We start from the raw sequence: 18516 nt of genomic DNA, 5'->3' as shown, positions 1-18516 counted from the left end.
TAGTGTAGAGAGTTGTCTCTAATGCCAGAACATCTGGCTCCTTAGGTGCCTCTGCCACCCACTAGCTGTGTGCCCTTGGTCAGGTTACTTGTCCTCTCCATCCCACCTGGTACAACTGGGGAGAATTAATATGCTTGCCCTGTGAGTTGGAAAACACACATCTCCCTTTGCTCAGCAGAGGCCTGGTCTATGGTAGTGTCCTGCTGTTCCATCCTTTGTGTGACCTCATCTACCTTGTGTAGTGCCCTCAGTTTGGCCAATAATTTCTCCATCACTCTGCTCAATGGGTTGTTGGGAGGATAAAAAGCAGTGATCACAAGGCCTTGCATCAAGTAATTGTTGTGTAATGATTTTCCATCTATGATTTACTAAATCTGGAAGTAAGTAGCACAGGTAGGAGCTACACTCTGAGAAGATTAACAGGCCACCAAGAGGCAGACTATGTTCAAAAGCAATGTGTAAATGATGCCTCAATAAAACTCTTCAAGAAAGTGTCAGGCAAATATCAAATAAGAATGGATCAAAATATAGGGCATATTTTAAACTGTGGTAGTTTTCCTCCTAACAGAATAAGAATATTTCTAGATTCATAGAAAATGTAAAGTAGCAGCAAGTTACAGGGGTCTCTAGACCCCTGTAGGACCTGGGGACAACCAGCACTGTAACTTGCTAAAGAACATGTCATGATTAGGGATTGCACTGGAAGTTAAAATCTACAGCTACATGAACCCAGGTTATAATCCTCTCACCAGACATCACTCCCTTCCTCCCAGCATCTGTAATCACACTTTGTTAACCACTCTTTGATTCAGTGGAACAAAAATCTTAATGAACTAAAAATCACTAAACTTAATTATGAATTTATGACTAGTTTTATGAAGTTGACCTAACTGAGAAAGTCATTTTAAAAAACAACCTTCAAAGAAGACGAGAAATTATTTCTATTTCCCAAGCAAAAGCACCTGGGTTGCAGTCTATGGATGAGGAAAATCTGCCCTCCAGAGGCAGCATATGGAATTATACTAAGCCCAGGTGTTTGCAGAATCAGGAGGAACACAGACTGAATGTGAAATGTGTTCTTGTACCCTGAACAGGTAAAAGAGAAACAAGAGCAGTAACAGGGTGGGAGAAGAAGAGGAAAGGAGGAGGTTGGTGGAGAAGGAGGAAGAGTGGAAGGTGAAGAAGGAATAGGAGAGAGGAGGGGAGAAAGAATTGGGGAAGGGGGGAGAGAGAATGAGAACCACAACAATAATAAAGCAACAGGGATAACAAGAGAGGCTCACAAGGTTGTCATTCGCCTTATTAGTTTGCAAGCACTTTGATGTTAATTTCAGCTAACATCCTCACCATATTTGCAGTTCTGAGACCTTTGAGGGTTTTCAAAGATCTGTCCCCTCAGGTTGTAGGAACAGAGCCCAGGAGGGCTGGTTCTGGGAGATTCTCCTAGTCCCTTCCTGGCTCAGGATCAGGTTTACCATGTGACTCATCCTGTCATCTATGGGAGGCATTAGGGCACCCACCAGGAGAATAAAAGGCTTTGCTCTGGACAGCCATGTCCAGCAGGAGCTCCTTCTTCCCCACCACTTCAGAGTGACCAGCCCAGAGCAGCTGCTTGAACCATGAAGCTGGTGGCAGTCCTCATGCTGACCGCCCTCCCCCTTTACTGTTATGCAGGTGAGTATGGGGACAGTGCAGGTGTTGGAGGAAGGCTATGCTCAGGGCACCTGTGCAAGTGCTGCTGCTTCCAACCCTACCCCCCTCCACACCACGTGCAGAGCAGCCCATTTCTCTAGTGTCAGTGCTGTGTGAATGTGGTTGGGTGGGGGAAAGTATAAGGAGGCAAATGCTTTAGGGCTAAAAGAAAATCCCAGGTCCTGAGTTGAGTCTCCTAGAACTAAGGACTCAGACCCTTCCCACAGCCTCTCTGAGCAAATGTCCTTGTGGGGAGGTAAGATGACAGCATCACAGTCAGGCCCTACACAGAGCTCACACCTCTGTCACTGAGCCTGCATTTGCCTGCTTTTGTCCCAGGGATTGGATGCAATCTTTTGGATGAGGTGGTCAATATGACCATTGATCCTGATGTGAACGTGACTCAATACATCGATAACCTCAAAGAGTTCTTACCAGGTGAAGAAACAGAAAAGGCCTTCATATTCATGAAGGAATGCTTTCTCCATCAGAGCAGAGAAACTCTGGAGAACGTCCAAAAGCTACAGGTAATTTTGGTGTCTCTTAAACTGTGTTTGAACTGTGGGACAGGACATGCAGGCTCTCAGTTTGTGAAAACTCTTTCGAAGCACGTGGTGGTCATGCTTGTCAGGAAGGTTCCTTCCATCTTATTAACACAACCTTCAGTGCACTGTCAAGCAACCTAGGTGTGCTAGCACCAGTGGGTGGATTCCTTCACTGTGAATCAAAGGCCCCAGAGTGACACACAGAAACCATGGTTGTGAATGCCCCCTGAGTGGTGGCAGAGGGGAAATCAGGAGTCAGTGGTTTCACATGCGACAGTCTTTCCATGTACAACAGATGTTGTGTAGTGTTTTCTAGTGCTCATTCCCTGCCCTAATGTACCATTTGGAACAGTCCAGGCTGACCACCTGGACACACTGCCACAGCACAAAGAGGAAAGTGCACATCCCTAAGGAATTCCTGATACAGGGGACAACATGGATGAACCTTGAGGAACTGTGGGAAAACAAATGAGCCAGTCACAAATAGACAAATATCACATTTTGTAGAGTATCCAATGTCTTAGACACAGAGATAGAAGAGTGGTTTCCAGGGAAGTTGGGGAGGAAGTTGGCAGCTGGGGAGGGCCTGCAGTTACATGTCAACAAGATGAGAAGGTCCTGAAGGTCAGGTGTGCTGCCAACTGAATGTTTTTCACACAATTTGCTGTGCTTTGAAAGTTGTGAAAGAGTAACATTTGTATGTGTATACAATGTAAGTAAAAAATTTTAAATTATCAGGCCCTTCAATTCAAGATGATGGGTGTTTCTTTCAATCCTGGCTTAAAAGGATTGAAAGAATCATAAGGAGCACACACCTGCAATGTGTTGTCGACCACAGGTGCTGGGTTGAGACATGGGACTGTTGGCTCTTCTTCTGACCAGCAGGAACTCAGAACTTCACTTTCCCTCATTTTTGGACTGAGTTTCTGAAAACTGAAACACAGCATATTGTTGGCTATGTTAGTTCAATAATAAGGAAACATGCAGATAACCTGACCAAGTGAACAAACCCTGGGGGGACAAGATTGGACAGCACCAGTAGCCTTTGGCATCACTCACGGTCACCTGAGATAGAACAAATGGGATACTTCCAGCTTCTCTTCCAGCACCAGCTTCCTGTCAGTGCATGTGGACCCATCCAGGAAAACAAAGAGGAGGCATGTTTGTTCTTCAGGATGTTCCTTGGTAGGAACAAGTGAGGTGTAAGTGATGTCTCTGTTTTTGTTTTCCAGCAAGCAATATACAGTAGCTTTTGGTGTGCTCGGTACTAACTTCCACACGACCTCAGAGATTGTCCACAAACCGACTGTTCACAGGTAGAAGCCACAGCTCAGCTTTCCTTCTTTTCTTGGATCTCCAAAAGCAAGACAATTGTTGAAACCTCACATATATTTTCATTTCAATAAAGCATCTGCAAAACGAAAGTTGTTTCTTGGTGGTTGAATAAAATGGAGGCTTTAGGGAGGCTCACGTCACACATGCATTTCTCACACACATGAGTGTGCACACCCACCAGCACACAATCATTCTTTACACAACTCAAGGGGAAAATGCTAGGAATCTGAAAGACATCTTATCCCTCATCCCACACAGCCCAACACTGAATGTGTCTCTGGCATGTGACTGTCCTCCCTCATCCCCACCCCCAGGTCCATCTGGGCACTTTCAGGCTCTCAGATCCTAAGTGATGGTGGCCTGCTCAGGTTCCCGGATACATGGTGGGCCTCAAGATGATGGTGTGCTCACTTCCCATGGCTGGGCTCCACTCTAGGCATTCTCTGTCCTAGACCTTAAGTCTTCACACACTGCTGACAAAGACCCTCACCATCTATGTGCATGAAACCTCCACCCCATGCTGATGAAGATCCTCACCCTCAATTCTCATGCCTAAGGAAATTCTCACCCTTGCCTGGATGTCCACTTGGCAATCTTGAGTTCTATGTTCAGCTTTATCCTGGATAATCAGGTGTCCGTGATTTGGCCCCTGTATGGCCCCAAGTGGTGGCTCATCTCTTTTCCCCCTTATACTCTGGAGTGTGCCCCCACTGAGCCTGCCTCCATGGGTTACTGGTGACCTTCCCAGGGGACATCAGTCAGGGGTGTATATTGGGCAGCTTATGCCTCAAAGACACTTTCACACTTTCCAATCCCACTCGCATTACCTTAATCCCTTTTATAAAAATGGCCATTCCCTGGTTCATTTGGGCAGCTTTCATCTGCTTTGCTCCCTCCCAGCCTGGTGCATTTTCACAGGTGTGTATCAGATGTATTGGGCATTGGACAGTTTCTCAGGAGTCAACCCCCCAATCTAGGGTCCACACACACGCCACCACTTGACACAGGCAGTCCCGCACCAGTGCTTCCCTGCCCCAGTCTCCAACATTCCTTCAATCAACCTTGTCCTCTGGCCATTCCTGGTGTGTTGGCACAATCCACATGGTTCACAGCAACTTTTCCAAGTGATGCAGGCAAATGCCCTCTGACTGACCTCCCCAACTATATCATGACACAAGAGGGACCCCAGGAAACACGTAAACACATAGGCAGCCCCCTAACTGCACTGGAGCAGCTTGGGTGTGTCCTGAAGCAAGTAGGGCTAATGTGGCCCAGGAGCCAGGTCTGGGGAGTTGGGGGGTTTTCTCTGACTGCCTAATCCAGGGGCTGACCTCTGGTTCTCCACTTTTACTCTGGGGATCCTTGAAGCTTCCACTGCTCAGGATCCTGAGGCCTCTCTTCTCTTACAAGTTAGTAACCAGTCCAATGAGAGCATGGCCATTTCAGTGACTGCAGTCATACCTCTCCTTCTGAACCCCCATCACAGGCCTTCTGTGACTCCCACCACACTGAGTTCAGTCTAAGTGCAGATAAGTGGACCCCTCTCCAAGTGGGCCACATCAATCAGTGAGCAAAGGCCAACTTATGCATGGGCATGCAAAGCATGGAGACTGAGCAGGGACCATGAGTCCCTAATAAACATGTGTGTGTATAAGGGGTGTCATAAGCAAAATGTAAAAATGTGAGGTGTGGATCCATGGACATGGTTCTTTTGTCTGGGCCTCATATTGTCACCAACCTGGAGGTGCTATGAAGAACTGGAAAAAATGGTCCTTATTATGACCTATTGAGTCTTAGGTACTTTCAGCCTCTTCTGTATGTATTGATAGAAAGAAAAATAGGAGTTCTGGCCAAGATGGAATCATAGGTACATATGCTTCACCCTCTTGTGCAACCAGAAAAAGGAAACAACCAATTTAAAAATAAAAATCAACCAGAAATAACAGAAAATCAAACTGAATGGAAGCCCCACAACCAAGGAGCTAAAGATGCAGCAATCAACTAGGCTGGTGTGAGCAGCAGAGACAGCAGCTGGGGCAGAGAGGATGATGGCAAGGCCACCACTCACAGACAAGTTGATCTCACATTTGCCTGTGGGTGAACTGGGAGGAACAACAGGGGAGAGAAACACACTGCACAACACAAGGTTCCAGAGTGGGCAAAACAAACCTTCTGAACCACTGATGTAAAAACCTGTGGGGGAGTGGCAGTGGGAGAACTGTCAGAATCTTGAAATTGTGGAGAGAGCCAAGAAAGTGCCATTGTTCCCTTTCTGTTTCCTCCCATGCATAGAGCTCCACAATGCAGCCATGTGGGTTGCCTCACTCTGGAGAATACTTAAGCCTCTTCCCCATACAACATTAACAGGTGTTCCTAGAGAAAGGAATATGGACCAAAGAATATCAAAACTATAAAGCGTAAAATGATGACAAACTCACAATTATCAACAACTGAAACTAAAAAAGCAAAAATCAAGCAAACAAGTAGAACAGAAACAGAATCAGAGAGATGGACATGACATAGAGAGATTTCAGTGGTAATGGGGAGGGGGTGGATGGTGTGGGAGAAGATACAGGAAATGAGAGGCATAACTGGTAGGCATAAAATAGACTGGGAGAGGTTAAGAATGGTACAGGAAACACAAGTCAAAGAACTTACATGTACAAACATGAACATGAATTAAGGAGGGGTATGTTGCAGGACTGGGTGGTACAGGGCAGAAGAGTCATAAAGGGGAAAAATTGGGAAAACTGTAATAGCATAAGCAATAAAATATACTTTAAAAAAAGAAATATGGGACAAATATAAGAACTGATCAAAACTTTTGAAAGAGGACTAGATGACCAGGACATAGCATCTATCAGATGCAGAGTTAAAAACACTAATAATCAAGATGCTCACTGAAATGACTGAGTGCAGCCCTAAAATAAAGGAAGAAGTGAAGGCTGTACAAAGTGAAATAAAGAAAAATATACAGGGAACCAACAGTGAAGGGAAAAAAAGCAGGACTGAAATCAATGATCTGAAACAAAAGGAAGAAAGAAACATTCAACTGGAACAGAATGAAGAAACAAGAATAAAAAAAATGAGGACAGTATAAGATGACTCTGGGATATTTCCAAATGTGCAACATCCAAATTATAGGGATGCCAGAAGCAAAAGAGGAGGAGCAAAAAATTCAAACTTATTTGAAAAAATAAAGACAGAAAACTTCCCCAATCTGGTGAAGGAAATAGACATACCAGTCCAGGAAGGTCTAAGAGTCTCGGAAGCTTTGGAACCAACAACTTGGATCCAAGGAGGACCACATCAACACACATTGCCCAAGATTAAAGATAGGGAAAGAATCTTAAAAGTGATAAGGCAAAAAAAGAAAGTTACTTACAAAAGCATTCCCATAAGACTATAAGCTGATATCTCAAAGAAATCTTGCCCAAAAAATGCTGGAAAAAAGTATTCAAAGTTATGAAAAGCAAGGATCTGCAACCTAAGATTACTCTATCCAGCAAAGCAATCATTAGAAGGGAAAGGCAGATAAAGTGCTTCCCAGATAAGGTCAAGTTAAAGGAGTTCATCATCACCAAGCTCTTATTATATGAAATGTTAAAGGGACTTATCTAAGAAAAAGAAGATAAAAACTATCAACAGTGAAATTGTTACAGTACAAAAGGGGGGGTCCAAGGGCAGCCGAGGCAATATATTATTACCCAAAAGGAACCCCCCAGATTCGTTATGTCCACCGCCAAAGGAAAGACATCTCTCAATGCCCGAGATTCATGAAAAGGAAAGGAATGTATTATTCATTTGAAATAACACAAACTAAAGTCCCCCACAAATGCACACAGTCCTCCCAGCACCCTCCATGTGGCAAAGGAGAGCACTTCCAAAGCCTCATGGTCCTGACTCTCACCCAAGCTTCATGGTCCCAACCAAGACACCAAAGCTGTGTGGTCCTAAACAGATACATGGTCCCAAAAAGAGAGATGTCCAATGGCTGCTGTGCCTCCATTTAAATCCCAGCACTAATCTTCCTCTGCAGCCCCATTTCCAGCTCCTCTCACAACTGGCCACAGCTGCCCACATTCTGGGCAGGTGTGCCCCTGTGGTATGGAGTCAATTATCTCCAAGCTCTTCTGGATGCTATTACAAATCCCTATTTGGGGCTCCCCTCTTGGCTGCACCCTGTTACAAAATGACAACAAACTCACAAATGTCAACAACTGAACCTAAAAAAAAAAAAGACAAAGACAAACTAAGCAAAGAACTAGAACAGGAACAGAATCACAGAAATGGAGAGCACATGGAGGATAATCAGCAGGGAGGGAGAGAAGGGAGAATCGGGAAAGGTAGAAGGAATAAGAAGCATAAGTGGTAGATACAAAATACACGATGGAATGCTAAGAATAGTATAAAAAATGAAGAAGCCAAAAACTTATATGTACAACTCATGGACATGATCTAAGTGGGGAATGCTGGAGGGATACAGCAATGTCTCTCTCCCTTTGAAGTTTTCATCACCCTGGTGTGTGTTTACCAGTTTGAAGACCAAAACCCCAGGCTATCCCTGTGATGTCACCCTAAGACCTGAGGGACATGTGTGCCTGAGCATCCTGCTGAGGACAGAGGCTGAAGACCCTGTATGCCCAGGGTAAGTAACACCCATCCCCACCCACCACCCTCCTCCACCATTAGTTCCAATATTCTGTATTAGTGTTTTAACACCACAGTAGCAGTGACTCAGAAGTGATTATGAAACAGTACATAGAGTGATTAAGGAGTAATGATCTTATCTTAAGTGACAGAAATCTCAGTGGAGTCTGAGCCAAATTGAGAAGCACACTCTGTCAGCACTTAGGGGAAACAAACACTCCTGTTGGCAGAGTCAGTTAGACACAATCTGCCGTTTGACTTGGGAATGAGGTGATTTATTCTATGTGACTTAGTTTACATTTGTTCCTTCCTGATGTAAGTGTAAGAGCTGACATTGACCCCCAGACACTGTGTACAGCATGTTTCCTCTATTGACCATTTCATCCCAACAGAAGTCCTCTGAGGTTGGCACTAAGATATTACCCTTCCTTTAGAGATGAGGACAGTGGGGCTAAGAGGGTCAGCAACAGCTGAAGATTCACAGATAGAATGACCCAGAGCTGATCTTGTGTCCACTAGTCTTGGCCCAAATTCAGAATTCTCTCTGCTAACCAAGAAATGCAAATGTTCTACTTTTGAGTCATGCAGACCACACTTTAGAATTTAAAACAAAGCACACCTGTCCTGCTAGGTCTGTGGTGGGGCAGCATTGAATCTGTAGAATTATTTGAGAATAGTGGACACCTATAAATTTATAAATGTTTCCTTGAAGAACAAGGTATGTGGCTCTGTGAGTAAAGGTTCAGGATTTTTCCTAAGCACAATGCACTTTTCTGCAGGTCCATTTCAGCACTATGCTGCTGGTTCTGTTCCTGTTGCCACAGTCCCACTTTGCCCTCAACCTCATGTGATGGGAAAAGCTGAGCTATAGGAGAGGAGTGACCTGTTCTGTGCTGAGCATGGGTTCATCTCATGTGAGGAATTCTTATCAGATCCAATAGTTTTTTTAGTAGATTATCTTGAATGCTTAATTCATCAATTCACTTTTAATTTAATCTTAATTGTACTTTTCCCATTACCATTTAGTCCCCTAATACCCATCTCCTCCCAGCAATCTCTACACTGTTGTCCATGTCTATGAGTTCTCAACAACTCATTTTTCAAAAATCCTCACTCAATGACATGCTTATTGATTTTAGAGGGAGGGGTGGCACAGAAAGGGAAAGATAGTAGACATCAATGTGAGAGAGAACATCTATTGGTTGCCTCTGCTATGCACCCCAACCCCAGGTTGATGCCCCAGCCTAGGTATGTGCCCTGAACAGGAATACAACCTGTGTCATTTGGGGTTAAGGGACATTGCCTAAATGCTCTGAGCCACACTGGCTAGGACTCTGATCATTTTATATAGATTTATTTTCTTTGTTGAAGGGAATATTCTTACTGTTTTCTATTTTTCTCTTTTTAATAAACAAATTGTTTAGAGATGTTTAGGTTCACAGAGCAATTGAAGAACAAGTGAGGACTTCCCACATGCATCCAAGTCACAAACATGCACAACCTTCCTGCCCCCCATCTACAGCCCCACTAGACAGGGACGTGTGTGTCACAATTGACGAATCTCTATTGACACATCAATATCACATACAGCCCATAGTTACTATTAGGGTTTGCACTTGTGTTGTACATTCCATATATCTAGTGAAATGTGTGACAATATGTACCCACCCTTACAGTGCAGAGAGCTTTCCTGCCCTCCAGTCCCTGTGCTCCAGTTACTTTCCCTCCCTCTCCTTAACCACTGGAGACCACTGACTTATCCTTCAATGTTTCCATGGCTTTTACCTTTCCCAATGTCTGCCATTGCATCGGGGATCCTATAAGCCCTAAGGGCCTGCAAGATGCTGTAGCCAGAGACTGGAAGAAGCCTCGGTCCCAGACAAACCCTTGAGGTCAGATGTGTCCTGGACATGTATCAAGGAGCAGTAGGCTCAAGGTCAAGGCAACAGCTGTTCAGAGTGTCTATCACAGAGGACTGTGTTATTGGTGATACTGTTGAGAACACTGGACCATGGTGATAATCAAAAGCAGTGGACTTACTTCCATTTTATTACCATTTCTCAGTTATCCACAGACAGTGCACTGTTTCTCACCCACACCCTTGGGGGCACTACCACTGCCTCACCCTCAGACCTCAGCACATCCTGCAGCATGTCTCCTCTGCTGGCCTCTGCACTGCACCCAAAAGTCACAATGATAATCCACTATTTTATAATCCACTGCAAGGAAAATGGTAGCGTGATGATGGTAGATGTGTGTTCTGGAAGAAAACGAAGATCAGAGACTTTGAAAAACACACACAACAAATCAAATGGATTGCCACCTTGGTCCTGAGTACTAGCAGCATGTTTTCCAAAATACACTGAATAACATACTTGAAAGCCCCTTTTTTATTGCATATGCAGTGTGCAGAGTGCTTCCATCCTCTTTTACTCTCTCCTCAAAAGCCCTTAGTGCTTTTGTCATTTTTTAAAAGATTTTATTTATTTTCATAGAAAGGGGAAGGGAGGGAGAATGAGAGAGAGAGAGAAACATCAATGTAGGTGAGAAACATAGATTCCTTGGAGGCTACTGTGCCCCAACTGGGGACTGAGCCTACACACAGCCATGTGCCCTGACCAGGAATCCAACCAGTGACCTTTTCCTCCTTCACAGGATGATGCCCAACCTACTGAGCCACACTGGTGAGGACTCTTTAGTCTTTATGCAAATGTCTATTCTCATTGGGGAGAGTAGCACTGTTTAGGTCTGCCCAAGTCTTTAAATGTCTGGCTCAGTGAGAGAAAAGTACATTCTCATTTTTGCTTCACTCTTTACTCTGTTGCCATATCACTTATCAGTTACTCTCCAGAAAATTCCATTGCACACCTATGAGAGAATGGGATTATGAGAGAATAAACCTTAATGTTATTGACATAGTTTTTGCCAAAACCTCTGAATCAGAGGGTGCCATCAGCAGTGGCATGTAAGTGTGTGTGTCTGTGGTGATATTTGTGCTGTTTTCCAATTAGGTAAAGGCCAGAGTATAGACTTCCCCTAACAAGTTAAACATATGGAGTGGATTCCAAGTGCAAGTGTGCACCTTAACTTCTAAGGCTTTAATTTACATGTTTACCTCAACAATTTTGCACAGTAAAATGTTGCAATTTTTTTTTTTGGTTTCCAGGTGGACATTATTAGGAAACAGTGTAAAAACATTCAAATTCATAAAATTTAAAGAAGACAGTAAAAGTATATTTTGTAGCTATAGTAATCACTTTTTAATCACAAATAAGGTAAAGTCTCAATTGCTGCCTAAGCAAACACTGCCATGCCCTCTTCCAACCATGTTTTTTGACAAGGTCTTAACATGGAAAGAGGGCATTCAAGGAATCCATCTTCCTGGAAGAGAGCATGGCATACAAAGGGGGGTGGTAATTTGGGGGGGATTGCTTTTAATAATTTCCTTGCTAATATTAATCATGGTCTTACTTTGTACCCTGATTCCCATAAGAACAGGACATGAGAAGAAGGAGGCTCGAAAAGAGTCAATGATTGATTTCGAGGGAAATTCTGAAGGGACAACTAGTTCTCCCTAGACTATTGAATCATGCCCAGATTGTTTTAAACAAGGAGTTTATAAACCTGAGTAAAAAATTATCCCCGATTGTTCCCATAAAAGAATTCATGAATCAGTTACAATAGGTTGAATTATTGGCAGACTTTCCCATGCCTGTTCCTTACCCATAGATACAAAGAGTCTCTCTAGAAAACAAGAAAAAACTATATAGACCCTTACCCACAGCCCAGGGATATCCCTGGGTAGCATATTAGATTATTGGCAAATTATGGTATCCCCCAAAAAGGAGCTAATGGTCTCCAGAGGGTTCCAAATCTCCCATTGCTTTATACAGGAGCATATAATGAGGGTGGCATTAAAATGGTCAATAAGGATAAAGTTCAAGTGCCTTATAATAGTCTAAATTTCATGGAAAGGCTAGCTCGAAGCAGACCTCCCTGGTGTTTATTAATTAAGAAATAAAAAGAGTTTATTGTAGCTGAATTTCCTGTTTATCTCTCCTTACATGTTTGTTTTGGAGATTAAAAGGTGGTGGGATTGTTAGATATCTGTATCTCAGGTTTATTGATTTGCATAATTCCAATGAAGTTGTATAAAATAATTTCTTGACCAAAGAATAAAATCCCCTCTAATGAAATAGCCCCTGAGTGTCTAAAAGTTGTTGGAGTAACAGCCCCGCCTTTACCTTGAATAGGAGTATATATCAAATAGAATTAGACAGGGTTAGGGTTAGGGTTAGTGACGGTTCCGCCACTCAGCAGAGCTGTGACTTGAACAAAATGCTCAACATCCCAGTTCTCCTCTCATCCTTGGTTTCCACTGCCACCAGCAAGAGCAGCTGTGATCTTGGAATAAGGCAAATGGTGTCAGAGGCCAGTTCTGGTTCTCATCAGCTGTTCTTCTTCCCAGACTCTTTGGTACCAGTTCAGTCCACGACTCTAAAAATCTGTCTTTTAGACACATAGAATGCTCCAGCTGGAAGGGTTTTGGAGAGTTTTCAGTTCAAGAAGACCCAGCATGGTCTGTCTCTCTCAGGAATCACTCAGGATCAGCAGCACTCAACACATACACACCCTGCTCCTTTTCTGGGAGTCCATCCAGATTCGGAAGAACCAATGCAATATCAGGGCCACACTGCCTGCATTTCTAGGTGACTTCTAGCCACTCATCCTACAATACTTTGTTGTGTTGTCATGCCCTTGACTCTGACCCAAGCGCTTTTGACTCCTTCTCTTTCCTCTGACTTTTTGAACTCTTCTTTCCTCGGATTGCCTCTAATCTGTCCTCTCCCCATCTCTGCATAGTTGCTGTCTGATCAGGTCACATGGGAACCTGGCAGGGCCCATTCCCTGCTGCAGGCTGTTGTAAAGACCTGGAGATGATGTGCAGAGTTGGGTGGGGATGGAAAATCCAGTCCAGGAAGAGTGTTTACTTCAAGTCTCAGCACAGTCTCCTTGGAGCCAAAAGCAGGCCCTGGTTTCCACCTTCCACAGTCTGAAAGTGCAGATCAGAAGAGTTAGTCATGGTTGGTGTGTAAGCCTCAGATTCCTTTCTAAGCTATTTTACTCTTTTCACCCAATGACATAATTCTACTTACTCTCACAAGAGCATCTTCCAACACTCAATTGTTATCCCTGCTCCTCTGAAGTCTTGGTCCCTGTTCTGATGTCTGTGAGATCAGCCCTTCCCACTCTGCTGGAAAGACTGATCACTAAGAGCTCTTCTTCCCCAATGTCCAAGACCAAAGAATGTGTTACTCTAACAACAGACCAAACCCTAATTTCTGAAACCCAGGGAACTTGAATTTTAGCAAGAGAGGATTGTATTGAAAAGGTGTGCATGTACATAACATTGAACACCTGAACTTGGGCTCACTGAACCTGTTTACTAGGACCAGCCTTGCTGCTGCTCCATGATTTGACCACATATGGTTTTGTAGGATTTTGCATTTTCACTGGCACAAACATGGGATGAGAGCATAAACCCCCTGGTGTTCCTCTGTGGTTCTAAGGTCAGAGGTCACCAGGGAAAAGTGACTTCCTTACACCAATTGTATTTCTTCTTCTTCTACTCCAGCAAATGCAGAGTCTGTCCAGCTATTATGGCTGCACTTAGAAGTGCCCTTTTGGATCCTGAAAAGGATGTCAATATTGGTCTTATGGCATTTCTTCTACTGAGAGAAGCTGCTGAGGCTGGGATAAAAGTGAAGCAATGTGTCGACCTCATGCCCAAACAGGACAGACAAAATATTTACAATATTCTGGTAAATTGTTTCTCCTTCCTCTGTAGGGGATTCTTCTCAGCTGCATAGCAGGAAGGAAGATCAGGGTGCTGCACTGTGGGCACAGGGCCTGAGGTACCTGCCCCTCTTCTCACCTTAGACAGAGTGGCCTGTGGCCACAGGGTGGATGATGACAGGACACCTGCTGAGCTAGACTAAGGCTGCACATTAAGTGAAGCATGTTCCTCCTTCTCAGGTCATCTTCCTGGGCACCACATTCCCCACAGTGTCCTGGGGAGGACAAACAGGACCCAGGTGGTGATGCTGAAGGGCAGAGATTGCTATCTCACTTCCTCGGATGGTTCAGAGGTCATAGCACCAGTTCTCTCACCCAGTGGCACAGTTCCTGGGGAGCCTCAGGGAGGGTGGAGAATGTTGGAGGGAATCAGCAGTTGAGAGGGTCCTGGCCCAGGCCCTACATGAGGATTAAGGGGTGGCTGCTTGGGACTCCACCAGCTCCCACAGAGCAGACCACTCCCTATACCTGAGCCCCATTTTCCCAGCCTTCACCAACCATGGCCAGCAGCCAGAGACCCTCCCTGTTACATCCTCTGCAGACTCACATGGAGCTGAAACACTTTCGTTATATCTTGGGGAAGAAATCAGATATTTACAATAGTTTTCCAGCTTGTCCACCCCTTGAATGAAGTTTCTTTTGGTACAAATTTCCACACAGGCTGGATACTCAGTATGGAGATGTCCATGTGCTGTCAGTTTGATTTCCTCAAGGAGACAGGACATCTACAGACAGAATGCCCCATGTGCCCTCTTGCTCCTGTCCTGTTCTCTCACCCTATGTCCACTTTGGAGAGAAAACATAGAGCCCTCAGACCTGGGACTCTGAGGAAGGATATCCTGGGCTGCTTGGTCCTGCCCTTGACTCTATCCCGACTCCATAAGAAATCCAAGTCCCACGCCTGGGTCACTCCGGGTTTATTTGTCTGGCTATGGACATGTTCTTACCTCTCCTTCATGGTTTGTTGTGGCTGCACCAGGACTATTGAATTCCCCACCCACTGACCTCTCTTGCCTGCAGACTCCATGCGCCTTTGCTGGGTGCAGTTTTCCTTACATGTTGCTTTGAACAAAAGTCCCTGTGAGCATGTCATCTCCAAATGCAGCATGACCAACATCCCCTGTCTCTCTTTCTCTATTTCAGAAAAATATACAGTCTGTATGTAACAACTAGACTTTAAAAATCTTACACATGAGAGCCTCTGTCATTCATGGATGTCCTGATCACTCCCCCAAAATGTGAAGTTTTCAATGTCTTGCTTCAATAAAGTACTTGCCCTGCACTTCTCTATGTGTCTTGTTTTTAGTCCAACAGTCTGTCCCTGGAGTTGGGGTGGTTCTCCTCATGGAGTGTCCACATCACGCCAATCTCTGCCCTGGGAGGGGACCTTGCCATCTCCCTTTCTGTGTGTTTGCAAATCTCTCTCTGCATCTTTGTTTACAATATGTGGGATGGCATTTGGAGGCCACCAGGAAATTCAGAATTTTTTCTCTAACTCACAATCTGTGCCTATGTCACATCTGAAAAGTCCTTTCTGTCATGTAGGATAAGCAACAGGCCCCATTTAGGGTATGGATTTGGTGGGGGGGTGGGTACTTTATGAGCCTACTTCAGCTCATTTGCTTCCTGACACCTAATAGTCCACTAACTTATGCTCCCTCCATGGCTGAGAATCCCTCGGATACCTTGGTGTTCCCATCTGCAGAGCCATCATCACAGTCCACACCTTACCCAGTGTGCCCAGGTCTGCTAAACAGCCCTCTATGTCAGAGAGTCCCCTCCTGCCATACACCCTCCTTATCAACCCTGATGTGACCCTCCAAGTGGGACTCCAACCTTACTTCTGCAACTTCCAAACACTAGAGATCATGGCTTTGTAAATGTTTCAAGTGAAAGTACTTATTATTAGATCTAACCCATCTCTAATTATGAAAGAGGTGCAAAGGACAAGCTATGATTCAGAAACCAAAAAAAATAAGACTTATCTACTATTATTAATTATTTCCAAAGTCTTTACAATAAATGTGTGTTTTGATCACTTCAGAGAACATGTATACTTACATTAGTCTCTGTTTTCTGAAATGCATTATATACTCAGTCTACACACTATGATTGGTAAACACAAGGACTCGTGACGCCCTTGGGAGTGCCTGAGAATCACAGATGGGGCCACATTGGAAGTTGGGGGGACCATGGTTGGCATTGCACACAAGGCCTTGCATTGCCCCAAACCTGGGCCCTCTGACCACATGGTCCTGCTCACCAGACTCTCTACTCAGCCATCCTTGTCCATGTGCCATTCCTCATGTGTTCCATTAGGTCACACCTCCACATGGGGCTGGTGGTTGTCCCTGTGCCTCTGTATTGTCCCCAGAACAGGGCAGCTGACAACTGCAACTGTGAGACCCCTTCACATCCCCTCTTCAGCAGGAAATTTTCTAACTCTCACATCCTTCTATATATCATTACACACAGACACACAAATTACACTCACCAACACACAGGTGGTGCACATGGTCTCACACAGAGCACACCTGCAGAGGTGCAGTCACATCCAGATACACACAGACAATGGCACCACTGTCCCTCTGGTAGCACTTTAATATTCTGTGGCGTGGTATTCACACCACAAAATTCATGGGAGGCCATACTGCCAGAACTGACAATATGAAAGCACCAATGTTCTCATCGTTCTTATTTCTAAAACACACAAGAGTTCACATGCTCCAAATAGCCCTATGGGCAACATTGTCCTGGAAGGCTGACATTTTCAGTCTCATTTCGCCCTGACTTGTCTCCAGGAAGATGACAGACTGTTACCAGCAGGCCAGGGGATTGAAGGATGTCCTACCCACTTTCCATCAAGCCTGCCTCTGTGTCTTCTCAGAATCAACTGGGAAGACACCAAAAGACAGTGAGGCCCAAACCCCACTTCAAGACCCACATGTGGGGACATCTACAGTACAACTCACATGGTCCCCCTTCCTCATGGAGCCCACATTCAAGGGCTCCAGCACCCAGCAGAGTGACTTTGGTGGCTGACACCAACAGTGATCCAGGGAGGACATCGAGGCTGTGCATGGCAGTCAGAGCACCCAGCTTCCTGGTGTATCACCTAGAGTCCTTCCCCTGGCCTCTTCTCTAGCCCTGTGAGCCTAGCCTCTGCAGGTCATTGGGTCATTTTCCTGTTGTCAAGAGACTTAGGGTGTTGTGAAGGAGTGTTTTGATCAGGACCTGCTGGCCCTGTGGGGGGTGAGAGATTACCCAGCACCAGGGACAGGGTGGAGGAGGGACATGGGAGAGGGATCAGTATATGGGACAGTCACTGAGCCAACCATGCTGCCACTGGAGATTGTAAAAGAACCGACTAGGACTGTGTCCAGTGCCAGTGCATGTACACTCAAATGAGGATGAAATGCCCACCTTAGATCCATGTATTTTACCAACACACAGGAGACAGTCCCACAAACTGTAGCTCTCTGAGAAGCAGCAGAGAGGTGACCGTGAATGGCAATGGGGTCTGTATGTGGATCCCCCCTGAACACCCTGTCTCAGTGATGCAAACATATATCCAACCCTGTCTGATGTCAACTTTCTGTCAGATTTGTCTTCAGGGATTCCCATCTTCAAAGAGAGCACAAATTTTTAGAAAGTCTGGCTCAAACCCACTCTCTGAGTCTCTGGTTTTCTGGTCTGCAAGCCAAACAATAAAGTTTCTATATTCTGTTTCATCTTTGGAGATGAAGCCACCAGGGTTATGGTAGCTGAGGGCCATCAGCTTGCCTCTAAACTTGGCCTGGCTTCTCACTCTGGTCTCCCAGAGTCAGCTGAGAAGGCAAGGTGTGGTTGAGAAAGCCATTAGTATTAGTAAACATTTACAGTAAAACAAGATGTTCTGGAAAAGTTAAAAATATGACAGCAGGAAAATATCATAATGGATATGGAAGATAAAGCAAAACAGTGCAACAAAAGAATCTATGATGGGAGACTCAAATGTTGGAAAATTTTCAGTTTCAGGTATAGCTAGTAAGCTTAGTAATCAATGTATGTAACAAGGGATTGTTTCAGGAACTGAAGGTATGACCCACTTTGACTCCAGGAGACCATCAGCAGGTCCACATTTGTACCTCAGGAGGACTGCAAGCAATGAAGATGGTATCTGAGCCGTTTTGTTCTATGGTGAGCCCCCCACTGCCCATGACACAGAAGCCACTGCCCAGGACACAGATGAAAGACCACCAACCAGAGCAGAGATGGAAGAATTCTGCCTCTTTGTATCTGATGAACTCACTCCCTGAAGTCCAATCCCCTTACATACACTTTTGCCTCCTTCTGGAAAGTGTTGGTTGAAAATGGAATTGAACAGATCTGTTAGAGTACAGACTGGCCATCTTCTCAGCTAATCAGCCAAGTGAATAAAGTGCCTGTTAAGATTCAA

General features: G+C 44.8%; 1 protein-coding gene across 1 annotated transcript; it reads left to right on the top strand.

Annotated features, from left to right (window-relative positions):
* Positions 1–1566: 1566 nt before the first annotated feature.
* Positions 1567–3617, top strand: LOC123829194 (mammaglobin-A-like). The gene is made up of 3 exons (XM_045854716.1): positions 1567–1674; positions 2032–2219; positions 3470–3617. The coding sequence occupies exons 1-3, from the start codon at positions 1620–1622 to the stop codon at positions 3506–3508; spliced, it is 282 nt and encodes a 93-aa protein (XP_045710672.1). The 5' UTR covers positions 1567–1619; the 3' UTR covers positions 3509–3617.
* Positions 3618–18516: the final 14899 nt, after the last annotated feature.

This window comes from Phyllostomus hastatus, unplaced genomic scaffold, assembly GCF_019186645.2.
Source record: "Phyllostomus hastatus isolate PE091 unplaced genomic scaffold, TTU_PhHast_1.1 phas_scaffold_11, whole genome shotgun sequence".
Classification (NCBI taxonomy): Eukaryota; Metazoa; Chordata; class Mammalia; order Chiroptera; family Phyllostomidae; genus Phyllostomus; species Phyllostomus hastatus.
This window is presented reverse-complemented; position numbering and strand designations above follow the sequence as displayed.

What these genes read in the sequence shown, in the direction of transcription:
- LOC123829194 (XM_045854716.1), top strand. Translation starts at nt 1,620, where the DNA reads ATGAAGCTGGTGGCAGTCCTCATGCTGACCGCCCTCCCCCTTTACTGT. An exon ending in CCCCCTTTACTGTTATGCAG is followed by an intron (nt 1,675 to 2,031) that starts GTGAGTATGGGG and finishes CTTTTGTCCCAG; the next exon opens with GGATTGGATGCAATCTTTTG. An exon ending in AGAACGTCCAAAAGCTACAG is followed by an intron (nt 2,220 to 3,469) that starts GTAATTTTGGTG and finishes TTTGTTTTCCAG; the next exon opens with CAAGCAATATACAGTAGCTT.